This window comes from Mobula birostris, chromosome 10 (genome assembly GCF_030028105.1).
Source record: "Mobula birostris isolate sMobBir1 chromosome 10, sMobBir1.hap1, whole genome shotgun sequence".
Lineage (NCBI taxonomy): Eukaryota > Metazoa > Chordata > Chondrichthyes > Myliobatiformes > Myliobatidae > Mobula > Mobula birostris.
The window spans coordinates 136,588,412-136,614,761 of record NC_092379.1 but is presented as its reverse complement, the minus strand read 5'-3'; the positions used below and the strand labels follow the sequence as shown (position 1 = coordinate 136,614,761).

General features: G+C 41.4%; 2 protein-coding genes across 2 annotated transcripts in view; both read right to left on the bottom strand.

Annotated features, from left to right (window-relative positions):
* The window catches only part of LOC140204363 (LON peptidase N-terminal domain and RING finger protein 3-like), a 67,063-nt gene extending 61,515 nt beyond the window's left edge, over nt 1-5,548 (bottom strand). The window contains exon 1 of the mRNA XM_072271040.1: nt 4,805-5,548. Coding sequence (XP_072127141.1) covers nt 4,805-5,447 — 643 coding nt within the window. The 5' untranslated portion in view covers nt 5,448-5,548. The remainder of the gene's footprint in view (nt 1-4,804) is intronic.
* A 9,841-nt stretch (nt 5,549-15,389) lies between these two features.
* commd5 (COMM domain containing 5) overlaps nt 15,390-26,350 on the bottom strand; it is a 60,517-nt gene continuing 49,556 nt past the window's right edge. The window contains exon 8 of the mRNA XM_072271324.1: nt 15,390-16,903. Within this exon, the coding sequence (XP_072127425.1) occupies nt 16,802-16,903 (102 nt within the window). The 3' untranslated portion in view covers nt 15,390-16,801. The remainder of the gene's footprint in view (nt 16,904-26,350) is intronic.

The following is a 26,350-nucleotide window of genomic DNA, read 5'->3' as shown; positions in this document are numbered from 1 at the left end:
GAGGCTAGAGAGGTAGTAATGGAGGACAAAGAAATGGTGGACAAACTTAAAAAGTATTACTTAAGAAGTATTTTGCATCAGTCTTCACTGTGGAAGAAACTAGCAGTATGCCACAAACGTGAGTGTGTCTACAGCCAGAAGTGAGTGTCGTTGCTATTACTACGGAGAAGGTACTTGGGAAACTGAAAAGTCTGAAGGCAGATTAAGTCACCTGCACCAGATGGACTACATCCTAGAGTTCTGAAAGAGGCTGCTGAAGAGTTTGTGGAGGCATTAGTAATGATCTTTCAAGAATCAATGGATTCTGGAATGGTTCCTGAGGAATGGAAAATGGCAAATGTCATTCTACTCTTTAAGAAGGGGGAGAGGCAGAAAAAAGGAAACGTGGTTGGAAAGATGATGGAGTCCATTTTAAGGATGAAGTTTAGGGGTACTTGAAGGCACATGACAAAATAGGCCAAAGTCAGAATGACTTAGTCAAGGGGAAATCTTGCCTGACAAATCTGTTGGAATTCTTTGAAGAAATAACAGGCAGTATGGAAAAAAGCAGAGTCAGTAGATGTTTTTTTTACCTGGATTTTCAGAAGGTCTTGGACAAGGTGCTACACATTTGGCTGCTTAACAAAATAAAAGTCCATAGCATTAAAGGAAAGACACTAGAATGACAGAAGATTGGCTGAGTGGCAGGAGGCAAAGAGCGTGAATAAAGAGGGCTTCTTCTGGTTGGCTGCCAGTGACGAGTGGTATGCCGCTGTGGTTTGTGTTGGACAACTTCTTTTCACATTGTAGATTCGTGATTTCGATGAAGGAATACATGACTTTGTAACCAAGTTTGTGGACAATACAAAAGATAGGTGGAAGGCAGGTAGTGTTGAGGAAGCAGGGTGTCTGCAGAAGGAATTAGACACTTCAGGGGAATGGGCAAAGAAGTGGTAGATGTAATACAGAGAAGGGAAGTGCACGGTCATGCACTTTGGCTGAAGCAATAAAGACATAGACTATTTTATAAATGGGAAGAAAATTCAAAAATCAGAGGTGCAGAGTGTCTTGGGTGTTCTCACGCAGAATTCCCCAGAAGTTAACTTGCAGGTTGAGTTGATGGTAAAGAAAGCAAATGCAATGTTAGTATTCATTTAGCGAGGACAAGAATACAAAAGCAGAGATGTAATAACAAGGCTTTATAAGGCATTGGTCAAGGCTGCACTTGGAGTATTATGAACAGTTTTGAGCCCCTTATCTAAGGTACTCATTGGAGTTTAGAAGAATAAGGGAGATATCATTGAAACCTATTGAATATTGAAAAATCTAGATAGCTCAAAGTACATTTATCATCAATGTATGCATACATTACACAACCTTGAGATTTGTTTCCTTACACACTGCCACAAAACAAGAAACCCATAAAAAAAAATCCTGATAGAGTGGATGTGAGGAGGATGCTTCCTATAGTTAGTGTGTCTAGGACTAGAGGGCACAACCTCAGAATTGAGGAACAGGGATGAGTTAAAATTTCTTTAGCCAGAGGGTGTTGAATCTGTGGAATTCTTTACCAAAGTCATTGGGTATATTTAAGGCAGAGTTTGATAGGGTTCTTAATTAACCAGGGCACCAAATGCTATGGGGAGAAGGCAGGACAATGGGGTTGAGAGAGACAATGTCAGCCATAATGCAATGACAGAGAAGATCGATGAGCCGAATTGCCTAATTCTGCTCCTAGATCTTATGGTCTAAGGTTATTCATTCCAGCTTCCCTGAGTTCCCTGCCATCACAGAAGTCTGTCTTCACCTTCTTCCATTCATTTTATACAATATAGAGCAAATGTTTAGTGTTCTGGGTACAGCCAAGCTACTGGGACAAATGAACAAGATATTGCTCTACAAGACGTTGGTGAGGTTGCATTTGGAATATTGTATCCTGGACACAACCATCTCCAGCTGGACCTCAATTCCACTTGCTGGAATTGGTGTGCCAATGCTTGAAACTCCTCAGCATTGAAGCAAGCCATGCCCACATGCAACTAACCTAGACAACATTCAAGCTTGATGTTAAAGTGTCATCTTTGTTGAGTTCACTAATACAAGTGATTATAACTTTAAGTTCTTGGGATGAAAGTATAGACGAAATGTCAGAGGTAGGTAGTTTTTCTTCCCCGCCCCCCCCCCCACAGAGAGTGGTGGGTGTGTGGAACACGCTGTCATTGGTGGTGATAGATGCAGGCACATCAGGGACATTTAAGAGACTCTTAGGTAGCTGCATAGAAACATAGAAAATCTACAGCACAATACAGGCCCTTCAGTCCACAAAGCTGTGCCAAACATATCCCTACCTTAGGAATTACCTAGGGTTACCCATAGCCCTCTATTTTTCTGAGCTCCATGTACCTGTCCAGGAGTCTCTTAAAAGACCCTATCGTATCTACCTCCACCGTCGTCACCGGCAGCCCATTCCACGCACTCACCACTCTCTGTGTAAAAAAACTTACCCCTGACATCTCATCTGTACCTACTTCCAAACACCTTAAAACTGTGCCCTCTCGTGCTAGCCATTCCAGCCCTGGGAAAAAGCCTCCGACTATCCACACGATCAATACCTCTCATCTTATACACCTCTATCATGTCGCCTCTCATCCTCCGTCGCTCCAAGGAAAAAAGGCCGAGTTCACTCAACCTTTTCTCATAAGGCATGCTCCCCAATCCAAGTATGGATGAAAGAAAAATGGAAGGGTAGGGTCAAATTGATCTTGGCGTAGGTTAAAAGGTTGGCACAACATTGTAATGTGCTGTGCTGTATTGTTCTATGTTCTAGCAGCTTCCCCTCCGAGTCACACACCTTCCTGTTTTGGAGGCACAACCACTAGCTCTCCATCATCCTAAATAGAACAAAGAATATTATAGCATAGTACAGGCCCTTCGGCCCACAATGCTCTGCTGACCTTTTAACCTACTCTAAGATCAATTAAAGCCCGGTCATTCTATCTTCATGAAACATCTACTTTCTGGACCAATGGGATGCATCTTCCCCACACACTCTAACGTTCAGGAAAATGGCTCACCACCACCATTTTGTTGACTGGCTCTTTTGTGAGGTTGTGCCAAAACAACTTTAATGTGGGACACATTATGTGGTAGTTAGTCATTACAGTCAATATAGTTTCATACGACAGCAAGTCGTAAAGATGTTTCCATCGTGGTGTAGGACCACACCCTGGACACATAAATATTGGCAGGTCACCAACAATTCTTCTTGGGGGTGGGAGAGGGGGAGGTGGAGTCAGGAAAATTAATTTACCCAGTGAACCTCACAGGGTGTAGAGAGAATGACACATTCTAACTACAAGGCAATGTAGGGTTAAGAGGGTGGGGTGATTCTGGTGTGGAGCCCAAGCTCTGGTATGTACAGAATTCAAGGGTCCATTTCTTTCTTGAAAAGACGATGCATTAAAACAAAATCAATCCAATCAATGCCAGGTAAGGATGGGCAAACTCATCATCCAATCCACACTCATTATAGGAAGCGTCTGGAAGTTTTAGAGAGGGTGCAGAAGAGATTTACCAGAACTCTACCTGAACTAGAGAGCATGTCTTATGAGGTAAGGTTAAGTGAACTAAGGCTTTTTTCTTTGCAGCGAAGGATGAGAGGCAATTTGATAGAAATGTACAAGAAGCATGGATCGATTGGACAGTCAGAGACTTTTCCCCAGGGTGGAAATGGCTAATATAATGGGCCATAATTGATTCTATTGAGCCTCAGGGTAGTATGGGATGCCACTGTAGCATAGCGATTAGTGCAACACGATTACAGCTAGGGGCACCGGAGACTGGAAATCAATCCCAGCATCCTCTGCAAGGCGTTTGTGCATCATCCACACGGAATGTGTGGATTTCCTCCGGGTGCTCTGGCTTCCTCCCACAGTCCAAAGACGTACCGGTTAGTCAATCAATTGGTCACTGTAAACTGACCAACGATTAGGCTAGGGTTAAATTGGGGGTTGCTGGCAGCTTGGCTCAAAGGGCCTATTCCGTGCTGTATCTCAATAAATATGGAGATGTACATGTACTTCAGTAATAAGTTTACTTCGAGCACTCTTTAAAAGTACATAAATCCTTCTATATTCTAGAACAACATAGAACATTCGAACATAGAATGCACCCTTTGACCCGCAATATTGTGCCAACATTTTAACCAACTCTAAGATCAATCAAGCCCTTCCCTTCCACGCTGCCCTCCATTTTCTATCATCCATGTGCCTATCCAAGAGTTTCTATAATGTCCCAAATATATCTGACCCTACCACCCTGTGTGTTCCACACTCCCACCACTCTGTAAAAAAAAAGTACCTCTGACATTCTCCCTCAATACTTCCCTCCAATCACCTTAAAATTGTGTCCCTTTATTACACATTACCACACTAGGGAAAACGTCTGTCTTTATACATCTTAAGATCTTGTACACCACTCTCAAGTCACCTCTCATGCCCCTTCACTCCAAAGAGAAAAGCCCCAGCTCACTCAACCTTTCCTCACAAGACGTGCTCTCTAATCCAGGCAGAATCCTGGTAAATCTCCTCTGCACGCTCTCTGAAGTTTCCACATCCTTCCAATAATGAGGCGACCCCAACTGAACACAATCTTCCACATGTAATTATGTTGGAATCTATTCCACAAACTCATTCACAAATACCTCGCAACACAAAGGTTTTTGCCATTCATCTACCTGGTCCTTTTTTTTAAATTATCTCTGGACATCCCGATAAGTGAATGCCCGTTAAACGCTTTGTTCTGCGGGAAATGAATGACACGTTACCTAACGCATTGGCTTCGCGGTACTTCTCTAAGGCAGCCTGTGGTTTCTTATTCTTGTACAAGACGTTTCCTTCGTGCCTAAGAGTTAGTGCTCTGGTTTCTGCCGGGAAGTACTTGTTTAAGAAACTGTTCAAAACCACGTTGATTCTGTAGGTGCCGGAGGCGTGGAGTTTGTCTTTGCAAAGTTTGCAGTGAGTTGACGGGGCTCTGGTACCTTCTCGCTCTCTCTCCAGACAGTTCCTGCAGTAAGTGTGGCCGCACTGCAGGGTGACCGGCTCGTACAGGGTGCCCGTACACTTCAGGCAACTCAGCAAGCGTCTGGCAGGCTGCTCTCCGTCCGTCCAACCCTGGCTGGACCTCATTGCCTCCGCCAGCCGCTCGACCAGAACCTCCATGTGCTGCGGTCGGAGGATGCCCTGCTGCGACAGGAGCTTGTACTCCTCCAGAGATTCGGCCAGCCGGCCCCCGAGAGCCAGGCAGTGGGCACGCTTGAGCCTCAGCTCGTCCCGCTCGTCCTCCTGGCCGGCACGGATCGCCCGCAGCTGGCACTCGTAAATATCAGCGGCCAGCTGGAAATCCCTCGCCCGGAAAGCTTCGGTCGCCAGCTCCAGCATCTCCTCCCTCCCGCTGCCTTCCGCGCCCATGGCTGCGCTCGGACACCGCTCACTTGCCCGGGACTGCTCTCGGCAACATTCTATCAGCCTCCCTTCAATTCCGACGGACCTTAGCCACAGAACAAAAAAATGCGTTACATAAAGCCAGATCACATGATTCCCATTCGCCGCCTCCCATTGGCCTGACTCAGGCTGTTACAAAACCACCAAGTTCAGTACTGTTCTGTTTATTTTGAATTATTTTGGGGGAAAAATTGTACCAAAGGCTCCTCGCTCTTTCTCCGTTCTCCCCTACAGCTGCTTCATTTATCCCCACAGCCGCTTACAAGCAAATGTCCTCCTGTTATACCACAGACTAGTGGTCATAACCAATGGTTTAAATATGCATATTCATTTCTTTCCAGAGAAAATATGCAAAAGGTCTAAATCCAAATGATAATAGAATATAGCATCAGCACAATGCCACAATCTTTTAACCGATATAAAGATCTCAATGCTGAATAGTGTCTTTGTAGTCCTTGGTAAAATGTTGACTGTGGTGATGCGAAGTGTTTTGCATCAAAACTGTAATTAGTTTATTTTTTTCATACTAAAACCACACAACACTAGCAAATACAGTCGCTATCGAAACAAATTAGAGGCGGCAACTTATTTTTCTGTGCTAGACAAAATATGTTTGATTATAAAATAGTTCTGTCAACGACTGGCATCGATGAATCGGGTCTAATTAACTTTTCTTCACAGAATGTTCTCTTCGTTTGACTCCAGTGAACGTAGGTTGTGTAGATTACATCACCTCCTTACATAAGATACAGCTCTCTGTCCTTTTATATAAAATAACAACTTTTGCGTGCCTGGAAAACTAGAGACAATACAGAAATGATCGCACCCTCCCCTGCGATGTAGAATTAAGGAGCCGGTACGTAGTCATAAACAAAATCAATAAAACTATAAGCATTTCTAACCAGTCGAAATTTACAATCCTAACATGCGTCGGAAGAATTTGTTGACGTCCAAAAGTAAACACTGCAAATTTGGACAAAAACTAAAAACAAAAATTGCATGTGAGGAAAACATTGTTTTCTTCAATTTGGTATTTTTGGATATGTATTTTAACTGATGTGGGAGCCGCTACATAATCTAGTCACAAAGGTTTTCTTTAGAAAATAATTCATGTCGTTATGTTGATTTCAGAATTTACCATCTGCAGTCGCAGACGCTCGTTTGTTACTGAGGGTAGAATAGGGTCAATTACTTAAGAGTAGTATCAAAGTGGTTAGGTTGTTGCTAGTGGCGTCATTGTTGCCATTGCGTGCATGTCACAAAACCTGTTTGAAAACGGGAACGAATAAATGTCATTTACGTAAGGCTCTGGAGTTATGTAGTGTAAGTTACATATTAAAGGCTCTGCAGTTATATAGTGTAAGTTACTTTTGAAAGGCTTTGAAGTTGTACAGAAACATTGATGTTGAGTCCCAACTACTTCCTGCGCCTTCAGTGGGAACCCTACCTCCCCACCATCGAGAGGATCTTCAAAAGGTAATGCCCCAAAAAGACAGTATCCACCATCAACGACTCCTATCACTCAGGTCATGCCTTCTTATTGTTACTTCGGTCGGAGAGGAGGTACAGGAGCCTAAAGATACACAAAAAACGTTTCAGGAACAGCTCTCCTCTCTGCCATCAGATTTCTGAACGGACAGTGAACCAATCCTTCAACACCATCTAACCATTTTTGCTCTCTTTTTGCACTAATTACTTAATTTAATTTTTATATATTTCTCTTTTTTTGTAATTTACAGTCTTTTTAATGGGCTGTATTGTACGGTGCTGCGGCCATAAACCAACAAATTTCACGGAAGTATATTCAACCCCGATTCTGATTCTGAAACTAGAAAGGGATTTCACCTTCACTGGATCTGAAAGCCTTTACTGTCTCTACACGGGGTTTGAAAGGGGTTGGCTAAAGAAATCTGAATAACTTCAAGCTGCTGGAAAATTAAAATAGGACAGATGCTGGAAATCTGAAATAAAAACAGTAAATAGAAAAATAAAACTGCAGATGCTGGAAATCTGAAATAAAACAGTAAATAGAGAAAAAATAAAATATCGCAGATGGTGAAAATCTGAAATAAAAACAGTAACTAGAGAAAAAATATCTCAGGTGCTGGAAATCTGAATTAAATACAGAAATAGATAAATAAAATACCTCAGGAAATCTTAAATAAGCATACTGGAAATACACAACAGGTCAGGCAGCACCTGTGGAAATGGCAACAGATTTAATAATTGTTGGAATGCAGTTGCTGCTGCTAAGCATTCACGGCACTCTTGATTTGTATTTCCAGATTAATTCTGTATGACTATGAGTGTCAACCTGCTACAGGTTCATGAACGAATATCATAAATCAAAAGATGATGATAAAAATCATATATTCTTAAAATAACAGAAAGCAATTACCATTAAACCCCACCCTTTCCTCTTTATATTGGCTATTTCCCCACTAGTCTTTCAGTCCAGATGAGGGCTCTAAATCCAAAGCATTGGTTGTCCATTTCCCTTTACAGTCAAACACCTCATTAAAGAATTTCAAAGTCAAAGTAAATTTACATTCAAAGTACATATATGTCAGCATATATAAGATGCATTTTCTTGCAAGCATTTACAGGAAAATAAAGAAATACAATTGAATTTATGAAGAATGGTACATAAAGACTGACAAACTGATGTACAAAAGAAGACAAATTGGGCAAATAAAAAAATAAATAATACTGAGACCAGGAGTTGTAGAGTCTTTGAAAAGTGATTCCGCAGGTTGTGGAATCAGTTTGGTGCTGAGGTAACTGAAATTATCCACTCCAGTTCAGGAGCCTGATGGTTGAAGGGTAATAACTTTTCCTGAACCTCCCCAGAGGGTTCAACAATCAACCTTTTAAATCTACTCCTCATCTTTTTTTCTCCAGTCCTGCCGAAGGGTCTTGGCCCAAAATGTTGACTGTACTTCTTTCGACTGCCTGGCCTGCTGAGTTCCTCTAGCGTTTTGTGTGTGTTGCTTGTTTTCCCAGCATCTGCTGATTTTCTCTTGTTTGTGTTCAACAATACATTTTCATATTCTAGATTTAGGGATGAGAGTCCCCAAGTTGGAGACCCAGATTCTCCTGGCAATTATGAAGTTTCTTTCAATGTATAGGGATCTTCTGAGCTGCTGAGTTCCTCCAGTATCTCATGTGTGCTGCTCCAGATTCCAGCATCTGCATTCTCCTGTGTCTCCCTCTGGCATTGACCTAGAATAGGGGTCTTTCTCCAAGCTTGTTTACGTATCTTTGCATAAAGCTGTGAAGATAGTGAAATTAGGAAAGTTGAATTTAGGGACTTAAAGTAAAATGCTGCAGATGCTGCAAAATCTGAAATAAAAATCAGAGAGAAATAAAAAATAGAGAATCCCAGAAGTTCTTCGTATGTCAGGTAGCATCTGCGGACAGAAGAAGTTAATATTTTGTGTTGTGGAGTTCATTGTCACAGGCAGTTGTGGAGACCAAGCCACTGGGCATATTCAAAGTGGAGGTTGATAGTTTCTTGTTTAATAAGGGTGTTAAAGGTTATGGGGAGAAGGCAGGAGAATGGGGTTGAGAGGGATAATAAATCACCCATGATGGAATGGCAGAGCAGACTCAGTGGGCCAAATGCTGTAATTCTGCTCCTAGAATTTATGGTCTTATACTTAAATCAGAGGTTGATAAGCTCTTGATTAGTAAACATATCAGTGGTAGTGGGGAGAAGGCGGGAGAATGGGGTAGAGAGGGATAATAAATCAGACATCATGGAATTGTGCAGCAGACTTGATTGCCAAACGGCTTAAAAGTGCTTCTATCTTTTATGGTCTTATGGGCCTTCAGTCAGGGCCTTTCCCAGCCAAAAATCCATGAGATACAAAATCTGCTGAGGGCGGCATTCATGTCAGATGATCAAGAAAATTACAAGAGGTCCAGGTATGATCTCTAGAAAACCAACTCGCGGGTGAAATGTCAATTTCAGACTAAACTTGAATCAATGAAGGCTGCTCGACAGTTGCGGCAGGGCTTGAACGCTATCACCTGGATATGGGGGTAGAAGGGTGGGTTGGCAAGTTTGCAGACGACACAAAGGTTGGTGGTGTTGTGGATAGTGTAGAGGATTGTCGAAGATTGCAGAGGGACATTGATAGGATCATTGACTATCATCCAATGGCACTTCCATCCACAGTAATGAATTGTTCTGGGAGGCTGTTGATGAAACATATCAACTCCTGCCCGAGAGCAACTCGGATCCACTCCATCTTGCCTACCAGCACCACAGGTCCACAGTTGATGCTATTTCATTGGCTCTTCACTCAGCCCAGGGACATCTAGACTGCAAAGATACCTACATCAGGATGCTCTTTATTGACAATAGTTTGGTGCTCAATATTATCATTCCCTCAAAACTACTCAATAAGCTTCAAGACCAGGCCTGAGTATCTCCTTGTGCAATTGGATCCTTGATTTCCTCACTTGTAGACCTCAGTCAGTTCAGATTGGCAAGAACATCTTCTCCGTAATCTCCATCAGCAAAGGCACACTACAGGCTGTGTGCTTAGCCCTCTTCTCTACTTGCTTTACACTTATGAATGTGTGGCTAAGCACAGCTCCAATGCCATATTTAAGTACGCTGATGACACAACTGTTGCAGGCCAAATCAAAGGCAGTGAAGAATCAGCATATAGGAGGGAGATTGAACACCTGGCAGAGTCGTACCGCAACAACAACCTCTTACTCAATGTCAACAAGACCATGGATCTGATTATTGACTTCAGGAGGAGGAAAATGGAGGTCCATGATCCAGTCCTCATCAGGGAATCAGAGATGCAGAGGGCCAGCAACTTTAAGTTCATTTATCATTTCAGAGGACCTGTCCTTGGTCCAGCACATAAGTGCAGGAACGAAGAAAGCACTGCAGCACCCTTACCTCCTTAGAAGTTTGCAAATATTTGGTATGACATCTAAAACTTTGACAAACTTCTATAGATGTGTGGTGGGAAGTATATTGATTGGCCGCATCACAACTTGGTATGCAAACACCAATGCCCTTGAATGGAAAATCCAACAAAAAGTAGTGGATACAGCTCAGACCATTACAGGTAAAGCCCTCCCCACAATTGGACATATCTTCATGGAGCATTGCTGCAAGATATGGAGTGGAGTGCTAGGTAGGCATGGTATTGGCAAGGTGAATGCAAATAGCATGAGGCTACTTACTCTTTGCTCTGAGCATAACCTTACCATAACCAACACCATCTTCCAGCAGAAGGCAAAATATAAGACCTCGTGGATGCACCCTTGCTCTAAACATTGGCACATGATCGACTTCATCATTGTGAGACATAGTGACATCAAGGATGTTCTCATCACCCATGCCATGAGAAGTGCTGAGCGCTGGACTGACCACTGTATGATTGTGGCCAAGCTCCATATGAAAGTGCGTTCCCCCCCCTTACGGCTGCAAAAACCCAATAAAAAGCAGCTAATTTTTTTTCTCACTTTTCCTTGCTTAGTAGGGCTTTTTTTTCTCTTTTTTTTATCACCAAAATTTTTTCAATCTTTAAAACAATGTTTTTTTTTTCTTGAGATATTGTAAGTGTTGACCTACTTCATTGTACTCTTGTTAATTTTGGATAATAATAATAATAAAAAGATTTGAAAAGAAGAAAAGTGGCTAAATTGCAACTGCTTGAGAAACACAGAAGCAAGAAGTGAGTTTCGACGCATCCTAGCTGAGAAACTAAGGGAACTGGAACCTTGTCTGAGCTCAGAAAATACCATGGAACAACAGTGGACAGCTTTGCGCTCTATGAGGCAGCAGCCCAATCCATCAGCCATAAGAGCAGGAACCACCAAGACCGGTTTGACGATAACTCAGACACCATCCACAACTTGCTTAAGGACACGCACAAAGCACACCGGGCAACTTTAGATAACCCTTCATCCATCAGCATCAGGCAGCATTGGCAAGCAGCTCGGAGGAAAGTGCAAAAGGCAGTACGGGCCATAAAGCAAGAAAGCAGCATCCATCATAAAGGACCCGGTCCACCAAGGTCCTGCTCTCTTCCCATTGCTGCCACTCGGAAGAAGGTACAGGAGTCTCAGGACTCACTCCACCAGGTTCAGGAACAGTTATTACCCCTCAACCTTCAGGCTCTTGAACCACAGGGGATAACCACTTAACTTCACTTGCCCCATCATTGAAATGTTCCCACAACCTTTGGATTCACTTTCAAGGACTCTTCTTCTCCTGCTCTCGATATTTATTGCTTATTTATTTCCCCCCTCCGCCTTTCTTTTTGTATTTGTATAGTTTGCCTTTGTTAGACTGGTTGTCTACCCATTGGTGCAGTCTTTCATTGATTCTATTGTAATTATTGAATTTATTGAGTATGCCTGCAAGATAATGAATCTCAGGGTTGTATATAGTGATATATATATGTACCTAGATAATAATTTTACTTTGAACTTTACTTTAGGTTGATGAATTTTCACCAGAACTGCCTGATACAAACTGGAAAGTCTGGCTATCTGAAATAGTTGAGTTTAGTGTTAAATTCTGAAGATTATAATGTTGTCAGCTGGATGCTGAGTTGCTGCTCTTTGTGTGAAATAAGCAGGCTGATAATTAGCATTCAATTAGCACAGAAATAGGCCAACCAACTAACCATCTGGTTCACCAAATCAGGTTGAAGGCTTGGGAACTGAACTGTGCAAATGTGAAGGATTGGGAACTGAACGCTGTAAGGACAGACAAGGGACTTCGGAGTTCATGAATTCAATATCAAAATGGACATTACAAGAAAAATAATTGAGATTAGCTTTTTCAGATGGCGTATAAAGGAAAATGAGGTAAAATAAAGGAAAAAAGGAAAAAGGAAAATAAAAACTTTTACAGTTCTATCATTTCCAAGGAATGAACTGAATGTTAATTTATAAGTTTCATTCCAACATAATGAATAAGGAACTCATTCCATTGCTTTGTTCATTGTTCTAGAACATAGAACATAGAACAGTACAGTATAGGAACAGGGCCTTTAGCCCACAGTATTGTGCTGTACCAATTAAATTAGCAATCAACTGGCCAACTAAACTAATCACTTCTGCCACACAATGTCCATATTCATTTATTTTCATGTGACTATCTAAACATCTCCTAAAAGTCCCTAATATTTCTGCCTCTACCACCAACCCAGGAAGCACATTCCAGGTACCCATCACTCTCTGTGTAAAATGTTTGCCTCTCACATCTCCTTTGAAATTGTCCCCTCCCAGGCACACCCTCTGGTATTACACCTTTCAACCCTGGGGAAAAAAGATACGGTTTACTCTATCTATGCTTCACATAATCTTATAAAGTAACTTCTGTCAGATCTCCCCTCACCTCCACTGCTCCAGAGAAAACAAACCAGGTTTGTCCAGTGGGGTTTTCAACAGGATGATCTGCATGATTAGCCAACACGCCTTGGGCTGCAGCCTCACAATAAAGAGAAATCGCTACAGAACTGAGATGAGGGCCAATTTCTTCAGCTCAGGGGTAGAGAACCTGAGGAATTCGTTGCCAAGGAGGGCTGAGGAGGGTGTATTTAAGGGAGAAACTAATAGGTTCTTGATTGGTAAGTATGGGAAAGGTTATGAGGAGGAGGCCAAAGATGGCGATGAGAAAACAAAATTTAACCAAGACTGTTTACTCTTTTCCATGGATGCTGCCTGGCCTGCTGAGTTCCTCCAGCATATTGCGTGTACTACTTTGATTTCCAGCATCGGCAGATTTTCTTTTGTTTAGCCATGAATGAATGGTGCACCAGAATCGATCGACTTAAGGGCCATATTCTGCTACAGTATCTTTTCAGTTTATGATCATAAATAATTAAAGTGGTAATGGCTACATCCAAAGCATTGCTTAATTTAAGTCTCCTGGATATTAAAGTTCTAAAGCCAAGGAAGACCTCCCCCTCAAGATCAGCGAGTCTTCCCCCCACCACCCAACAGATCAGTGGGATCGAAGGTCCATATGGGCAGGAGATACAAGTGAAGTGACCCCCAGATACATCAGTTGGTAAACCCAGAGTTTGGGAGGACAATTTCGGCAATCCCTTGGATTGATATCAAAGATCAAAGCCTGAAAGTCAATCGGAAGTATGGAATTTGAGGCCCGATGGCTGAAGCCTTTGAGTCCACTGGGGAAGTCGGAGGCATTTGTCTGCTATTCCATGTCTCCAATGGATGCTAGAGGTCCAGCCTGCCCTGGGGTTAGAGGGTTAGAGGAGTGAGTGAGAGAGAGAGAGAGAGAGAGAGTGAGTGTGTGTGTGTGTGTGTGTGTTGGTTGTTAATGCAAACAGCGCATTTCACTGAATCAGACCATAAAAGTTAGGAGCAGAATTAGGCCATTCAGCCCATCTTCTCTGCTATTCCTCCATGGCTGATTTATTATCCCTCTCAACTCCATCCTTCTGCCTTCTACCCATAACTTTTGACACCCTGACTAATTAAGAACTTATCAACCTCCACTTTAAACATACACAATGACTTGGCCTCCACAGTCGTCTGTGGCAATGAATTCCAGAATCACCACCCTGTGGCTAAAGAAACTCCTCTTCATATATTTCAATGTATGTGTGAATAATAAATGAATCTGACTGGGAAATGACATTAAATGGAGATTCTCAGAGAGCATGGGATGACCATGCAAACAAAGCACCCCTTACTCCTCAGGATGTTTGAAAGCATCTCATTCTGCCAACTTCCAATTCTAATGAAGTGGGTAAACATGACAGCTAACTTGTGCACAAACATCAAATTACATGAATGACAACTTAATCTGTTTTTAATGATACTGATCGAAGGAGAGACATTAGTCAGAGCACTGAAATGATTCCGATGCCTACAATGCAGAACTTCCTCAGCAGTGCTCTGAAGAGACAGGCTAAATTATACGCTCCAGAACTGGACGGCGTGAGATGTTAAAGCTTCTGAGTCAGATGTGTGAATGTTACCAAATGAGTCAACCTGATATTTCAGTGATTATGTAATGTTGTGATTATACAAAACTTTGGAGAGTGATCAGGGGAATCACGTGACATAAAAGGGCCAGAGTGAACCATTATAAAATCACGTCTGAACCTTTAACCCGTGAACTGTCTAAAATAATTCCAGATTACAGCTGATTTTGGCACCGATGTGACTGGAAGCAGTGCCAACTAATTGAGAACATAATCAATCTCAGTCACGAAGCACCCTATAGGAAATTTGTAAGTTCTTGTTGACATGAAAAATCTCTCGTGATGAAGGTCACCTCGAGATAAAATAAAACTACTGACGATGCAAGAAGATGGGAGGATAGCAAGTGGGGAAAAAGCTACAGGCTAAATTATTTTTAAATGCTTTATTATCTTCCAGTCTCCTGCTCCTCAGCAGCAGTTCTGGATACAAAAGTCCAATCTTAGTAAAGATAAGATGTCATTAACTCCAAAGCGCTGAACCCTAGCAATCTGAAATCTTTAACTTGGATTTAATAGGAAAGCTCATTGAGAAGGTCAGCGGCCACTTTATTAGGTATCTATTGTAGCATATAAAATGGCCACAGTGTATGTTCATGGTCTTCTGCTGCTATAACCCAATCACTTTAAGGTTTAACATGTGTGCATTCTAAGATGCTCTTCTGTATACCACTGTTGTAACCTGTGGCTATCTGTGTTACTGTCACCTTCCAGTATGGTCATTCTTCTCTGACCTCACTCATAACAAGGTGTTTTTGCCCACAGAACTGTCTCTCACTGGATGTTGTTTGTTTTTCACACCATTTTCTCTAAACTCAAGAGAGACTGTTATCCCAGATCAGCAGTTTCTGAGACACTCAAACCACCCTCTCTGGCACCAATAATCATTCCACAGTCAAAGTCACCTAGATCACATTTATTCCACATTCAAATGTTTCGTCTAAACAGCAACTGCATATTTTGACCATGTCTGCAAGCTTTAATGCAATGAGTTGCTGACACATGATTGGCTAATCACTTATTTACATTAATGAGCACCCGATAAAATGGCCACTGAGGAACATTCATTTTAGATGGCCCAATTCTGATCCTAGGCCTTATGATCATATGATATGGACTGAACACAGAAATTGGGACTAGCTAGGTTGACAATGCAATTTGCATGAACTCATTGGGCCAAAGGGCCTGTATCCAATCTATATTGTTCTATGTCTCTATGCACAGTGATCATTTATTTAATCGGTCAAAAACAATAGGATTACTTAATGCCTGTTGATGTTGATTACATTTATATAATTTGGAATATTCAATTACATTTTATTCGATATAACATATCTTTATGAATATATTGATTTATCTTTATTTATATAGCACCTTTCATACATTAAGATGCAGGCTTAAAGTGTTTACATAGATTGTAATTTATTTATTTATTGAATTACAGTGCGGAACAAGCCTGTTCAACCCTTCGAGCCACACTGCCCAGCAACCCTTGATTTAACACTAATCACAGGACAATTTACAATGACCAATTAACATCTTTGGACAGTGGGAGAAAGCCAGAGCACCCGAAGGAAACACATGTGGTTACAGGGAGAACGTACAAACTCCTTCCAGACAGTGGAAATTGAACCTGAATCACTGGTACTGTAAAGCACTGGAAACACTAACATACATCTCAAAAAAATTGGAAAGGTACAATAAAGCTTCTTTGATAAGTTATGTAAATTCTCTATGGGCTTTTATTACATATTGCGTACAAAGTATGACACAATCTTTTATAATACATCAAGTGAAATGTGATTGAACAAATAAAAAGTTACATCAGATTAGTGATATGAATACAAGTGTTACGCTGTTCACATAGTGACATGATTTACGATCCATCATTTTCCTGCTTTGACCAGTACTTGATTGCATAGTTGTAGCATCCAATTTTTCCTTCAGGTTTTGATTTTCCTTTTTCTCTCTCTCACCATACCTTGGCTTTTGTTGGTGCATTTTATCATTTTATACAAACTGACACTGCGGCTTGAGTTGACTTATCCAAATCAGATGCAACACTATTGATTGACACACTGGTTTGTTTTGTAAGACCTGGCATTTCAACACTGTTGAATACCAGGAACCAATTCAAGTCTGTAATGCATCAGCGATCTCAAATCACAAGTCATGACTTGGATCCTCTGCATACATACTAAAAATAACGTGCAAGTTCTCTGGCTAGGAAGGCTTATCAAAGCTAAATTATCTCCTGTAGATGACAATTGGCAAATTTCTGTTATGCCAGTTTGTTTTTTTCTATATACAACAAATATTTGAGATATATTAATCCTGAATTTTGAGAATGCTTCTTTTTTCCAAATCATTTATTTCCTTCAAGATTAGGGCAACGTTGTACCGTAACTCCTGGAACTTGGCAACAGGGACCTGGAAATAAGAAAATTGTGAGAAATAAGGAAGTGGACATACTTGCTCGATAGTTCTGTATCATAAGTAAGTAAAGGCAAGCTGTCATATAATGAAATTTCCAGCATTTTCTGGCGTTTTTGGATTTCTAGAAGTTTTGAAATTTTAGGGAAAAGCCGACAAAAAGTGGTGCACATTGTCCAGTCCATCACAAGAAAAGCACTCGCCACCATTGAGCACATTTACCAGGATACAAAGATTCAAACTACATTTATTATCAAAGTATGTATGCAATATACAACCTGAATTTTGTCTTTCCGCAGACAGCCACAAAACAAAGAAACACCATGGAACCCATTCAAAGTAAACATCAAACACCCAACGCGCAATGTAAAAACAAATTGTGCAAACAGCAAAAAACGAGAAAGAAACCAACCCATAGTATATAAAACATCAAACCACAGAGTTGTTGAAACAGTATAGGTATGTTCCATTTAGTTCAGTTTAGTTCAATTGAGTGTGATGGTTCAGCTTAGTTCAATTTAACACTGATTTGATTTAAGCGTCTTGCCACAGAAAGCAGCATCCAGCATCAAGAACTCCCTTCATCCAAGCCATGCTCTCTTCTGGCTGCTGTCATCGGGAAGGAGGTACAGCCGATTTAGGTCCCACACCACTAGGTTCAGGAACAGTTATTATCCTACAACCAGCAGGGCCCTGAAACAACGTGAATATCTTCACTCACTTCAACAGTGAACTGATTTCACAACATATGGACTCACCTTCAAGGACTCTGTAACTCATGTAACACATCCCATTCCCATTCTGACATGTCTATCCACGGCCTCCTCTGCTGTAAATTCCACATCCCATTCCCATTCTGACATGTCTATCCACGGCCTCCTCTGCTGTAAATTCCACATCCCATTCCCATTCTGACATGTCTATCCACGGCCTCCTCTGCTGTAAATTCCACATCCCATTCCCATTCTGACATGTCTATCCACGGCCTCCTCTGCTGTAAATTCCACATCCCATTCCCATTCTGACATGTCTATCCACGGCCTCCTCTACTAAGATGAAGCCACACTCAGGTTGGAGGAACAACACCTTATATTCCGTCTGGGTAGCCTCCAACCTGATGGCATGAACATCGACTTCTCTAACTTCCGCTAATGCCCCAGCTCCCCCTCGTACCCCATCTGTTACTTATTTTTATACACACATTCTTTCTCTCACTCTCCTTTTTCTCCCTCTGTCCCTCTGAATATACCCCTTGCCCATCCTCTAGGTCCCCCCCCACCTCCTTGTCTTTCTTCCCGGACCTCCTGTCCCATGATCCTCTCGTATCCCTTTTGCCTATCACCTGTCCAGCTCTTGGCTCCATCCCTCCCCCTCCTGTCTTCTCCTATCATTTTGGATCTCCCCCTCCCCCTCCAACTTTCAAATCCCTTACTCACTCTTCCTTCAGTTAGTCCTGACGAAGGGTCTCGGCCTGAAACGTCGACTGCACCTCTTCCTAGAGATGCTGCCTGGCCTGCTGCGTTCACCAGCAACTTTTATGTGTGTAACTCATGTTCTTAGTATTTTTAATTTATTTTGTTTTTGCATATTGGTTGTTTATCAGCCTTTGTGTGTAGTTTTTCATTGATTCACAAAATGAGATTTCCACTATTTTCTGATTTTATTTTTGGATTTCTAGTACTTTTATAATGACAATTCTTCCCTAAAACCTCTTGTCCTGAGTTATCTCCAAAACTAAAGAACCGAGACATATATCTATGGAGAGGAATGAATAGTTGACGTTTCAGGCCAAGACCCTTCAGTAGGACTGAAGATTTAAACTTCTTTAGGGTAGGCATCCCTTGAAGAGACTTCGCAATGGAGCAGCAAATCATAAACACGAGAGATTCTGTAGATGCTGGAAATCCAGAGCAAGAAACGCAAAATACAGGAGGAACTCAGCAGCTTAGGCAGTATCTATGGAAAGGAATTAACAGTTGACGTTTCATATAAAGATTTAAACTTCTTCAGGGTAGGCATACCTTGAAAAGACCCATCCCCAAACCAGTTTTGTTGAACAGTTTCTGTGAAGGAAAGGAATTGTCAACGTTTTAGATTGAAACCCTGAATCAGGACTTAAAACCATAAGATATAGGAGCAGAATTTGGCCCATCAGGTCTGCTCCGCCATTTCTTCATGGCTGATCCAATTTTTCTCTCAGCCCCAATCTTTGCCTTCTCCCCGTAGCCCTTCATGTCCTGACCAACACCTATCAACCTCTGCCTTAAGCATACATAAAAAGACCTGTCCTCCACAGCTGCCTGTGGCAAAGAATTCCACAGATTCACCACTCTCTGGCTAAAGAAATTCCTCCTCATCTCCATTCTAAAAGGACACCCCTCTATTCTGTGTCCTCTGGTCTTAGACTCTCCCACCATCGAAAACATCCTCTCCACATCCACTCTATGCTTTATAAAGTTTCAACATTTCTAGTCCTCTTGAAATTAATACTAATATTGCATTTGCCTTCCTCACCACAGACTCAACCTGCAAGTAAACCTTTAGGGAATCCAAGGACTTCCAAGTCCATTTGCACCTCAGTTTTTTTGTATATTCTCTCCATTTTGAAAATAGTCATTTTTCATTTTTACTACCAAAGTGCATGATCATACACTCCCTGACATCAGGGTTTCAACCCAAAATGTTAACAGTTCCTTTTGCCACAAGGGGCACAGCAGCATAGCAGTTATCTTAACACCATTACAGTGACAGCAACCTGGGTTGAATTCCCGCTGCTGTCTGTAAGGCGTTTGTATGTTCTCCCCGTGACTGCGTGGGTTTCCTCCAGGTGCTCCGGTTTCCTCCAGGTGCTCCAGTTTCCTCCCATATTGCAAAGACATATGGGTTAGTAGCTTAATTGGTCACATGAATGTAATCAGGCAGTGTGGCTTCATTGGGCCAGTAGGGCCTGTTACCATGCTGTATCTCTAAACAGAAAGAACTAAATAAACTGGTAAAGATGGTGCCTGTGAACCACAGCGACGTTCTGTGGTCTGCGGAAAACACTTCTAAATATGCTTTTAAAGATACCTCTTTTGAATTACTATCACTGCAATCTGCAACATGTAATTTATTTATTTATTATTTTTCTTTCTTTCTTTTCCTAATTCCACAGTTTGTTCTCTTCTGCACTCTGGTTGAGCGTCCAAGTTGGGCAGTCTTTCATTGATTCTGTTATAATTTATTAAATATACCCAGAAGAAAATGAATCTCAGGGTTGTATAAGGTGACATATATGTACCTTGATAATAGATATCAGGAGACTTGAACAGGCGACAGGCCATTGCTCTGGAAATAAAACAGAGGAATGACCCAGTAGAAGTGACTCAATTAAATGATTTTTTTTTGAGCAGGAGATTAGAGCCAGATCATTAAATTGATATCATCATAAATATATCCTGCAGGGGAGTTAGGAGAAATCCCTTGACCCAGACAATGATCAGCGTGTTGTGCTCGCTAAAGCATATACCATGTATGCTTTTAAATATAACTGAGATAAACATGTGGGAGAACAAAGCTTTTGTTAATAGAGCTAGGCTGAGTAAAATGGAGCAACCATTCATGTGGATGGCTGATTTCAACAGTGTTCAGAATCAGAAGCACGTTTAATTTCACCAGCATACGTTGTGAAATTTGTTGTTTTGCGGCAGCAGTGCAATGCAATACACAATAACAAAAACTATCAATTACAGTAGATATATATGTATCTGTTAAATTAAATAAGTTGCCCAAAGCTAGTAGTGAGGTCGTGTTAATGGATTCAATGTCCAATCAGAAATCTGATAATGGAGGGGAAGAAGCTATTCCTGAATCACTGAGTGTGTGCCTTCAGGCTCCTGTACCTCCTTCCTGATGGTAGCAATGAGAAGAGGGCATGTCCTGGTTGCTGGGAGTCCTTAATGATGGACGCCACCTTTTTGAGGCTGATCCTTGAAGATCTACTTCAATATTCTACTGTATGCAAGTCCAGTGGCCACGTTATAAGGTCAACAGTCTTCTGCTGCTGTATCACCACTCACTTCAAAGTTCCGATGTGTTGTGAGCTCAGAGGTGCTCGTCCGCACACCACTGTTGTAACACGTGGTTATTTCAGTTACTGTCACCTTCCTGCCACCTTGACAAGTCTGACCATTCTCCTCCGACTTCTCTCACTAACAAGGTGCGTTTGCCACAGTACTGCTGCCCACTGGATATTATTTTTGTTTTTCACACCATTCTCTGTGAACGCTAGAGACCATTGTGCATGAAAATCCTGGCAGATCAGCAGTTTCTAAGATACTCAAACCACCCCACCTGGCACCAGCAGTCATTCCACAGTCAAAGTCACTTAGATCATATTTGATCCCCATTCTGAAACATATCTTCATGTTTTTATGCATTGAGTTGCTACCAGGTCATTGGCTGATTGAACATCTGCATTAACATGGTGAACAGGTGTACCTCATAAAGTGAGTGTACCTTTAGCATGCAAATTTTCAATAAAATCACGTTGAAGAAATAGGAGGTATGGGGATTCTTTTAGCCTAAAGAAAAAATTTTCTATTCAATCAACTCTCAGCTTCCATGTCTCAACAACAGCACAAAGGAGCACACTTGGAAAATGCTACCAAAACATTTTGATTAATCTTTATGTTGGGGACGACAGGAGTAAATGGCCCTAGACTGCCTGCGCACTTGAAGCGGAGAGTAAGCGGTTGCCTGTTGAATTTACAAACACAAGACATTCTGCGGATGCTGGAAATCCAGAGTAACACACACAAAATGCTGGAAGATCTCAGTAGTCAGGCAGTATCTATGGAAAGGAATAAAGCGTCGACGTTTCAGGCCGAGAGCTTGACCTGCCGATGCCACGTATATTCCACGTTTGCTGTGAGAGACGTAAAAATGACAGGTGATGGTCTTGATGAAGGGTCTCAGCCTGAAACTTAGACCCTTTACTCCTTTTCATAGATGCCTCCTGAACCGCTGAGTTCCTCCTGCATTTGTGTGTGTGGCCTGTTGAATTTGCTCTGTCGATAAAAGAATTTTCACATTTCCATCTATCCCTCTCATTGATTTTGAACTTCACAGATCTCAGAGATGAACTCTTTGGAGAAAAACTCAGTGGAGGCCCTGAGATTATACTCCTGCTGAGACAAATATATTTGGAAGCCAGAACTGCTCACAGTTCTCCAAGTGTAGTCTGACCAATGCCTTGTAAGGTCTCAGCATATCTTTGTATATCCAACATAAACTAATGCCACTTGCTTTCTGGTTTTGTTGGCAGTAAAAAGAGAACAGAAATGCAATTGTTTTCCAACATTTTGGGCAGCCCAGTAGTGTAGATGTCAGTGTAACACTATTACAGCGCCACTGACCAGGGTTCAATTCCACCGCTGTCTGAATGTTATACTGTACATTCTCCCCGTGACCGTGTGCATTTCCACCGGGTTCTCTGGTTTTCTCCCACATTCCAAGACGCGCGGTTTAGTGAGTTAATTAGTCACATGGGTGTAATTAAGCAATATAGTCATGTTGAGCCATAAGGATCTGTTACTATGCTGTATCCCTGAATAAACATTTAAATTAAAAAAAGACTTACAAATCCAATTCTGGGAACTACTTGCATTGTCAAATAAACCACTTAACAGTAGAGATGACTTAAGTCCAAGGATTCTATATAAATGCAGATGCTTTGACTTACAGGAAGCCAAATATAGTCTGAGGAAGCACTGGAAGTCTTAGATGAGGAGAAATAGTGTCTCTTGTTCCCTAACTATTAAAGGTTAGAGAAGACAAGTTCTTAGTGATAACTTGTACCAATTGCTTTAAAGAATCAGAATTAGGTTTAATATCATTGGCATATATCATGAAGTTTGTTGTTTTGTGGAAGCTGTACATTGCAATAGTAATAATAAAATCTATGAATTACAAGAAGTACATAAAGAAAAGAAAGTTAAATTAAATAACTAGTGCAAAAAGAGAAGAAAAAATAAATATTGAGGAGGTGTTCATGTGAGTAACAGGGTGGAGGTATGTCTCTCCCAAAGGAGGTGTAAGACACTCCTTTCCTCCGCTAACCTGTAAGTCACCCTTGAGCTAAGTGTAGCACCTGATTAGCCCCTCCGATCAGGGTCACGTGAAACCACGGGAGCAGGTGGTGAATGGTTGTGTGAGCAGCTGGTTCACATCACGATACTTGGTTATGTGACCTTTAACACAAGGCAGATACTGGAAAGTATTGATAGTGGCTGGGGTCACCTGTCGTGTAAACACACTGCCCAGAAGAGGACAATGGCAAACCACTTTTGTAGAAAAATTTGCCAAGAACAACGATGATCATAAAGACCACGATCGCCCAAGTCTTACGACACGGCACATAATAATGATGATGATGAGTGTTCATGGGTTCATTGGCAATTCAGAAATCTGATGGCAGAGGGGGAAGAAGCTGCAGGGAGAGGAATTTGGCCAATGAAGTGTGCTCTAAATACACAGAGATGACCTCTTCTGAAATTTGAAAACAACAGGACTTAATCTCAGAGGGAGAGTTCCACAGGCATAGATTTTACAATTACAAACAAGGAATATATTGTGACCTTTATATTGTTACGATCAAATCTAGGCGCAGGAAGAGTACCAATCAGTGAATGACTGCTTCATGATATTTAGGAGAGTAGCACTCAGTTGCAATCACACAATTATTTATATTCAGATTAGCAAGAGAGTATATGGAATACAATCACTGCAATGGTTATTGAAGAACAACTATGCAATGCTCAATAAACCTTTAGTAAGTGTGAGGACTCAAGGACCGTTTGCAGAAAAATGTGTAAAATGGAGATTGAGCCAATCTTTATGCAGAGAAATTCTGCGGAAAAGAATCAGCAGGTAGGCAGCTTTAATGACTGATGAGGAGCCAGGAACAGGAGTTATATTCATCTCCAAGACCGGTGGTTTGGATGTTGAGGAGCATGTGTTACACTTACAATTGAGTCAGACGACTCCCTGAGCTCCTGATAACTGCAGGAGCCCAATGTAGCGTTACTCCAGCTCACTAGGAAGAAACTAAACCTGTTAAGCTTGCAAAGCTGCGATCCTTTAAATCTATGATAATATCTTATTTATAGTTTATTTTCCTCAGATGACAGATATGATCAATTGTTCAACGTGGTGACTAAATCTTAGCTGATAAGATCTACAAGAAATATATTCAGATTCAGATTTATTTATCACATACACATCAACACATCCAATGAAATGCATCGCTTGCGTTAACAACCAACACAACCCAAGGACATTGTTCCCTCTAAGCTACGCAGGTGTGCAGCTACGCAGTAACTGAAATGCTTCTGCACACATAGCCATTGTTGCTGCACAGCTGGAATTGGGTGCAGCTAGAAAAAGTTTACAAAACTTGATTTTCTTTGTTGTACTGTATTTCATTACAGCCATCAATTAATAAATAAAATGAAAAGTGTGTGACTTTTAAATTTTCATTCGAAATATTCATAGCATGCACATTACAAAAACAAAGCACTTAAAGTGCCACACTGTTTTCAGGCCGTGTGAAAATCTCCTTCTCAGAGCAATGGTTGGTCCATACGGGTGTAAAAGAATATTAGAAGGAACAATGACTAAAGATGTGCTGGGGGCAGCCCGTAAGTTTTGGCACACATTCCAGTGCCAACGTAGCATGCCCACCATGTATAAGGATGGATAATATTAATGATGACGAAGCAATAAATAGAATGCCATTCACCACTGTTGTCCAAGACCACAAGAAATCCTGGAGAATTGTGGACGCAAACCAACCTCCCATCCTGCACTAGTCACTCTTGTTTCTCTCCTCTCCTGTTGAACAGAAGTTACAAAAACCGGACAGCACTTACCACCAGGCTCAGGATAGCTTCTATTCTGCTAATATTAGACTCTTTGATGAGCTAACATATGAATTCTTGATCATCCATTCTTCCTTGACATGGTTCCTGCACATTATCAGTCTGATTGCACTGCACTCTCTGTAACATTATTCTACAGTCTGTTTATCTTACCACCTCAGATCAGAGGGCACAGCCTCAGAGTACAAGGACCTCCTTTTAGAACAGCGATGAGGAGGAATTTCTTTAGCCAAAGGGTGGTGAATCTGTGGAATTCATTGCCACAAACGCCTGTGGAAATCAAGTTATTGTGTATATTTAAAGGGGAGGGTGATGGGTATTTGATTAGTCAGGGCATCAAAGGTTACGGGGAAAATGGGGTCAAAAAGGACAATAAATCAGCCATGTTGGAACGGCAGAGCTGACTCAACAGGCCGAATGGCCTAATTCTGCTCCTTTCACTAATGGTCTTGATGTACTTACGTATCGCATGCAAACAAAAGCTTTTCACTGTATTTCGTACTGATCCAAAAAATAAACCAACACCAGTGTGTAAAGTTGCAGACTGTCCCCAGCACATCCATGGACTGCAGTGGTCATTGACGCAAACGGTGCATTTCACTGTATGTCTACATATGACAAATAAAGTAATTTGGTTTAATCTGAAGACCATTTAACTGGTCTTCACATGTGCTGAAGGTGTAAATTGGTTTATTATTGTCACATGTATTGAGCTTCAGATTATTTCATCACATCAGTGCATTGAAATAAGAATAACGTGTTATAAATGCAGGGTAGACAGACAATAAAGTGCAAGATTATAATGGGGTAGATTGTGAGGTCAAGAATATATCTTATCCTACTATTATCCTACTATGGACTATTCAACAGTCTTACTTAACAAATTCTATAGATGTGTGGTGGAGAGTATATTGACTGGTTTAACCACATCCTGGTATGGAAGCACCAATGCCTTTCAATGGAAATTCCTACGAAAAGTAATGGATGTGGCCCAGTCCATCATGGGTAAAGCCGTCCCCATCACTGTGCACACCTACACAGAGCACTGTCACAGGAAAGCAGCATCCATCATCTGGAACTCCCACCACCCAGTTCATGCTCTCTTCTCACTGCTGCCATCAGGAAGAAGGTACAGGAGCCTCAGGATTCACACCATCATGTTCAGGAACAGTTACTACCCCTCAACTATCAGGCTCCTGAACCAAAGGGATAACTTCACTCACCTCATCGCTGAAATGTTCCCACAGCCTATAGACTCAATTTCAAGGACTCTTTGGCTCATGTTCACAATATTTATTACTTACGTATTTACTATTATTATTCCTTTCTTTTTGTATTTGCACAGTTTGTTCTCTTTTGTACACTGGTTAAAGTTCCAAGTTGGTCCAGTCTTTCACTGATTCTATATTTACTGAATATGCCTGCAAGAAAATGAATCTCAGGATTGTATATGGTGACATATATGTACCTCAATATTAAATTTACTTTGAACTTTATTACAGCAGTTCCTTAAGCTTGATGGTGG